Here is a 7,030-nt window from a genome sequence, read left to right on the forward strand (position 1 = left end):
CCATTTCGGAAGTGATGGTGGTAATTCAAGAAATCTTTAGGGATGGCTTCAGGCTTCACTTCCCAGACCTTTGTTCTTCCAAGCAAAGTTTATTCTTTCAAAGCATAGACTCTGTTAACCATACACACACAAAGTTCTTGTATAACTAACCTGAACCTTCGACTTTAAATGCTCTGCCGAGTCCTTTACAAGCCCCTTTCTCTTGAGAGAGAAGATACGGTATACTCAGTAATGGAGCAAAACAACAACAATGTAGAAGATTTCTCCTTGAATGTCTTTTCTGTCACTCCTTGTCAGCCAAACAGATCTGATGCCCTGGTGTCAGATGGGGATAAAGCTGGCACCACTCTGCTCTTTTCAGGTGTGTTTTTGGGACTCGTGGGGATCACTTTCACTGTGATGGGATGGATAAAATATGATGGCATTACTCACCTGGAGTGGACTCAGTTACTAGGGCCTATTCTCCTGTCTGTTGGAGTGACTTTTATTCTGATTGCTGTTTGTAAATTTAACATGCTTACGTGCAAGCCCTGTAAAGAAGGAGAGGAAAATACATCGGAACTTGACCAGACTGCAAGCGGACAGTCCTTTGTCTTCACTGGGATTAACCAGCCTATAACTTTCCATGGTGCCACAGTGGTACAGTACATTCCCCCACCCTACCCGTCCCAGGAAGGTGCTGCTGTGAGTCCTGGCTACCTTCACCCAGTGCTCAGCTGCTGCAGTGCTGGTCCCCCCAGCCCCTCGCCAGTTCTCACCATGGGTTCTCCTCACTGCTGCCCTGCCTACACCCTGGATAACCTGGCTTTTACTGGAGATGAGAGCTACACTACTTATCCTGCAGAGAATTCCAGGAATCAGAGGTAAGTCTTCTGAAATGCCTTAGTCTGTTTGGACACAGGCTTCTGAATATTTTAAGTACTATGTGTGGTTTCATAAGAAACTACAGCTAGTTCAGGGTATTACCCTTCTCAGACTTTTTTTGTCTTTGTTAGGAATTCTTCTTGAGTGAGGAAACTAGAAAGTGTTTTTATATAATTTAAATTCTTTTATAAATGTCCTTCAATTTTCAGTCAACTAAATCTTTTGTTACTTTTTAAGATATATGTACTTCTGTTTGAGGTTTTCTTATGTTTTTCTTACCACCTTTACGTTATTATGGGTATGATGCCAAGATTATTTTTTGGCTTTTCTTTTATACCTTTTATACCTTTTATGTATCCTTAGTATTCTTAGCACGCATACCTGTAATTTCTTAAATCTGATAATTTAGCATAACTAGTGTTCTGTTAGGCCAGGAGACCAAACATCCTAAAGGCCTCATAGTAGGAAACCAGAAAACCCTGCACTATCTAGAACATATCCTGTAATCTAGAGGCTTGGCCCATCCAGGGGGGAATTCCTCAGGGGAATATCACACCATTCATCCAGGCCTTCCACTGGGGCATCTGTGTTAATTAATTTGTAAGGTCCATAAATTGTATAGGCGATCTGTCGTGGGTGTGCACCGCGGCACATCCACTTTGGGGAAATGGTGCACCCATAAGGATCCTTATTGAAATACCAAGGTAAAAAACCCTTATCCCTTAACCACGTCTGGCTCTCAATTTTTTAAGACCAGAAAAAGACATCATGTAGAGCCCGAGGCTTCCACTCAATCACAATCACAACGCACAAGTCAGCACTCATCAGCATTTCTGCAACAATGCAAGAATCAGCTTGTTTCCAGATACTCTCCCTCCTGAGTACACCTGGTCACAACATGCTGCTCTCTCACTGTAACAGCCTTCCAGCTTTTCCTCTTTTCCTAGTTTTGAGGCATAAACAGTATTGCTCATGTTGCACAGCAGTATGGAGCTGCTCAAATTGTACACAAAATAATTTTATATAGTTCTTTCCTCTAAGGAAAAATATTCTAATTATGGGAATTACTCATAATTATATCCTTTCTGCAACACAAGTTCTACAACACTGTTAGTTCATTTATCAAAGTCTTTTTGAAAAACTGCTGAGTGACCCATTGTCCTCAGCAATATGGGTGACAGGCACAGGCTAGGTGAAGAAAAAGGTCACCTCCTGACACTTTTAAACTTCATGAAAAAACACAGCAAACAGCTGAGTCTCAGTGAAACTTCATCTCATAGCATTTTCTCAAGAAGCCAGGGAGTACTTTTCCTAGATAAGGCTGGGAGGATGAAACACTGAAATTACTTACACGCTCTGTGTTTGATAAATTCTTTTTGCATCTGCTCCTCTTCCTCTTTTCAGGTCAGAAGACAGTTCTGATGAACCATCAGGACGGCTGGAAGACTTTGCCTGTAATAACTTGTCACCTCCACGTTATGAGGAAATATACCCTTTGTCTTCATAAAATCATCGAGGACAAGGGACAACAATCCTAAGAGATGCCAGCAAGAATCAAAAAAAATATTTTCTTTAAACACTTGTGTGATAAGACGGTGTGAGGAAGATCTTGGTATTTATACACAGTTCATTATCACTGAAGATATTTAACTGATCCCTTCCTTTTTCTCTGTCAAAATTCATTAGCCCTTTGTAATGCAGCTTAATAGCACAGCTATTAATTATTTAGTAGCAAAACTACTCATAGCAAAGCTATTAAACTCAAGGATCTAAATCCATATTAGGATTCTCCAATAAGAAGCTTGATTTTCAGACCTGCTGAAAATAGTGGGAACTGTGAATGCACAAGATGTTTGTGGAAGATCATGGTTGCTCCTGGACATTCAGGATCTTTAGAAAATACTTGATTTTTTTCTTGATGTATTTTAATTTTTGACTGCTTGGGAAACCTCAAGTGTCTGATCCTTGAAAATGCATTTTTTGTTTTAATTTTGTCTGATTCTTTAGAAGAGCTTACTCTTTAGTAACTCCAGTATACAGATTAGACTTCCTCAGCTTGCTTTACCTGGACAACCCAGTCCTGTTGCACAACCCAGTCCTGTAGGCATTTTTTGCAGCATCCTGCTTGAACCACAGCATCTCAGAACAGAGAATACAAATTATGACTTCTGCCCACTTTGACATACATCTCTAAGACATCCTGCATGCATCAAATTCAGTTCCCTTCCCTGCCTGATGGGAGGCAAAGCATGATCTCCCACCAGGAGTCCTAATAACTGTGAGGTTAATGTCACTAAAGGAAATGGCATTTTTCTGAAGCCTCAACAGAGATGTGTGATCCTCCCACTGTTAAGGACTTCGACAATCACAGCTGCTGCACACCCCCTCTGTGGGAGGGCTGTGGTGAAACACCTCTGAGGTCCCTTCTTACCTGGATGTGGGTCTTTGGCACACAACCCAGACTGCAGGTTGCCCCCAGAGTATCTAGACAACTGTGGGCTGTGGTAAACTTTCTTGCTCAAGTTCAGCTTGCTTCCACACATTGAAACCACAACAATTTGAGATTAGCAGATTTGACTAGAGAATGGTGTTGCTGAGCACCAAGACTGTGGGTTTGATCCGTGTATGGGCCATTCACTTAAGATTTGAACTTGATCCTTGTAGGTCCCTTCCAATTAACAATATTCTGTGATTCTGTGAAATGTATTTACAACTATATTTAACAGAAGATGAAGTGTATTAGCTCTGAAATTTTGCAATCCAGAATGAGGATCCAACACAGCTTTGCTCAGGAGCTTTTTAAACCCCAGGACAATGACTGTGCTATGAGTCTCTAAATTTTTTTTTGTTTGTTTTTCTACATGTATTTCAGGTTCTGCTTTTGAATGTGCCTAGAAGTGTGACAGAGCTGGACAAGCCAGTATTTCCCTATGATGATCCCATTAGGTTTGCTTATCTCCCTCAGAGGGCTCAAACCAAAAGTTGATCTCAGCTCTCACCTGCTGGAGTGGGCACCACACAAAACACCCTGGAGGGCAATGGTCAATGTCCCAAGTAACCAAGTGGTGCGCTGTGCCTGTGGGTCAGTCTCCTAGCCTGGCACAGCTAAAAGCAGCTGTCCATTATGGAATGTGTCAACTTTCTCTTATTTGTCAATGCAGCTGTCTCAGCTCTTGCCAGATTTCATCCATGTGATTGATCTCATTCCTGGGGGCTGGAGAAGCCTGGCACTTGAGCACAGACAGCTGCACACCAACATGATGTACCTGACAGCTGGAAGTCTCAGAGTTTCTGCAGCTCCTGTAGCAATCAGGAGACATAGTTCTGGATGGAGATGTGCATTCAGAACATTGTCCAGCTGTACAGACCTGCAGGTACACACCTCCCTGTGCTGTCTTAGAGGCTGCCAAGAAAAAAAGCATTTGGGGGCACACAAAACAACCACTGTGTTTTGCAGTGATGGACAAAACTGTGACAGAAGTCGTATTTGGGACTCATTTAAACAGACTCAAAGCTGGATTAGCAACTGCAGCAGCAGCTACTGAACAGTGACTGCAAACTTTGTGGGAGGTTTTTCTCATTAGAGGAATATGGGACACACTGTTTTTCAGCAGTGTTGGCCTGGTGTTAGCAGGTAGTTGGAGAAGGAGAGACATGCTGTGTTCAGCATGATCTCTGTGGAATTAAGTGAGAGAAGAGAGGATCTAAAAATGCAAGTTTCTCTTATGAAAGTGTCTTACTCCTTTTCTGGAATTTACACAGAGGTGAACTCATCCTCCCTCCACAGTAGGAAACAGAATGGTCCCAAATCCCCAGTTAGTTCCACATGGACAGAGCCCTGCACTTAGCACGTAGTTCTGCTGACTCCAGCAAGCACTGCAGTAGCACAGAGGTCAGGCTTGATGGATCCAGTTGCAGGACTAGGGTCAAAATTTCTGTCCAGTCACCCTCCCCCACAACAAAAAATTCCTTCAGTCAGACACCACATATTTTTCCTGCTGCTCTTCCCTCCCTCCCTCCCTCCCTCTGCCCCCTGCCCCCCAGCCTAAATGTCATGAGGTAATAATATCTTTATTTCTATTACATCAAATAATACTGACGGAGTAAATGGAAGAAAACTCGGAAGGCTGAACTTGGCTGTGGACTCCATATTGATTTTAAAGTTTACTTCTAGTGACACTATATTCACTAAAAAGAATTGGAAGAGTCCTGAGTTTCTCTTTAAAGAGAAGTTTGAATATTAAATTTAAATAGCTACATATTGAAATTATCTTTAGCCATCAGATGAATTCTTGCTGAATTCTATGGGAGTCTTTTCAACTTCAGGGTTTGGTGGGGTTGCTGGGGGTGTGTATTTTCTTTGTTTGGATTTTGGAGTTTTTGGTTGGTTGATTTGTTTTACATGTGATGTAACCATCACATGAATTCACTTCTTAGCATTAAGAATTCTTTCTGCCCCATGATGAGTGAAAGAACCAACCTTTTTGGCCAAGTCTTCAACCAGGGTGAACTGTCACAGCCCTTCTAGATTATACTGATGTAACTTCACAAAGCACCTGGAAGACTGTATTTGAGATTTTGCTCAATCCATTTTTAGTTTAAGATGGTGCTCTTTAAGCAAAATTGCTTTCTCCCACATTGCCTTCGGTGCTAATGCAGACCTGCAGAATATTGGGGGTTTAGTAGTCTCAGGTGTCTTGCATTCTAGTCGTAGTGATAGAATGTTGTATGCATTTTCAGCTATGTAACCCTCCGTGGGTTCTTGGGATTTTCCTTATATAACTCTCTAAGATTTTGATCATAAACTGGTTAACCTATGGAATGAGCAGAGACATGTCTATTGACAAGAAACTGAGCATGATCTATTCATCTCAGTAAAAACTCTGCACGCAGCTTCTCTAAGATCAAGGAGCCATTTCCAGACATTGAAAGCCACATGGTGCAGCGCGGGAATTTCATCTCAGATTAAATCCAAAGTCTGCTTTTTAACGCCGGCCCTGCCGTATCTGCGACCAGTACGGGAGTGCACCGGCAGGGTTCGGTTCGCTGTGCTTTAGCAGCCCTTTCCCCCAGCAGCCCAATTTCACCATCCGCCGCCGTTCCTGACCCCAGTGCTCCCGTGCGAGGGATGCTCGCCAGCGCAGACCGCGCAAGGGCGGGGGCGCTGAAATCCCTCGAAGAGCTATTTTTAAACTGGATGGGGATTTAGGAAATCTGGGTCTCGGGGAAAAAAAAAAAAAATAATAAACCTGTAAGTAGGTCTCTTTCCTCTCCAGAGAGCGCTGGTGACGCACACAGCAGGCCCTCAGCGCGGCGGCCCCTCCCCGCGGGGAGGGGGCTGCAGCCTCCAACCCGCGGGGAGCCCCGAGCCCCCGCTCCCTCGGGGCCGTGTCCCAGCCGGACGGCGGCCGAGGGGCTCCCCCCGGGCAGGAGCGGAGCTTGCCCGGCTGTCCCGCCGCGCCGGCAGCGCCAGAGGGCGCCGGGACCGCCCGGGCGCAGACGCGGAGATGCTGTGCTGTGCGGACCGCCCGAGTTAAAACTGCGCGGGTTTCAGGAGATCTGTTCCCCCGCTGACCCGACGGGTGTCAGAAGTGCAGAGCCGGCAGTTTGTAAGCGTACCCTCGTTGTGAGACACCTGGCATTTCAGCCCAGGGAGCCGAAGCTTTTGTCCTTTGCTAAGAATACTAAAAACGCCGTTGACAAGTACGCCGTGCTCTCTCACAACCGAGTTGAAAATAGAAAAAAAAACCCAAAAAACTCGTGGTGAAAGACCCAGTGAATTCGCCGAAGAATAGGGTACCCATCCCCGCTCTCGCAGCAGGAGTGGGGACATCTGGAAGGACTGCGGCTTGGGGGTAGACTCTACACAGTACATTTACATGCACCCCCGTCACCTCCTCACGGCTGTGACCTAATGGGACAAGTTTCTGTCTGCATGAAGGAGCAGGGGGGAATCCAAGGGTCATTTGCAAAGAACTAGGGCATGCTGTTTGTACACAGCACCTAAGATAATCTGTGCCTGCTGGAAGTATCATTATTGGCTCCACTTTAGCTGTCAGGGTGAATAGACATCAGCAGGACGTGCTGAACGTCGCTGTTGCTGCCCTATCCCCAATGTGAATCAGTGTGTCTGTCAGAGAAGCATACAGCAGAGCCAGGTGGGAAT

General features: G+C 44.8%; 1 protein-coding gene across 1 annotated transcript; it reads left to right on the forward strand.

Moving 5' to 3' along the window:
* Window positions 1-225: 225 nt before the first annotated feature.
* On the forward strand, window positions 226-2,371 carry TMEM174 (transmembrane protein 174). The gene is made up of 2 exons (XM_005522718.2): window positions 226-863; window positions 2,269-2,371. The coding sequence occupies exons 1-2, from the start codon at window positions 232-234 to the stop codon at window positions 2,369-2,371; spliced, it is 735 nt and encodes a 244-aa protein (XP_005522775.1). The 5' UTR covers window positions 226-231.
* The last annotated feature ends 4,659 nt before the right edge of the window (window positions 2,372-7,030 follow it).

Source organism: Pseudopodoces humilis, chromosome 4 (assembly GCF_049639895.1).
Source record: "Pseudopodoces humilis isolate 2021_Gansu_Grassland_sample_001 chromosome 4, ASM4963989v1, whole genome shotgun sequence".
Classification (NCBI taxonomy): Eukaryota; Metazoa; Chordata; class Aves; order Passeriformes; family Paridae; genus Pseudopodoces; species Pseudopodoces humilis.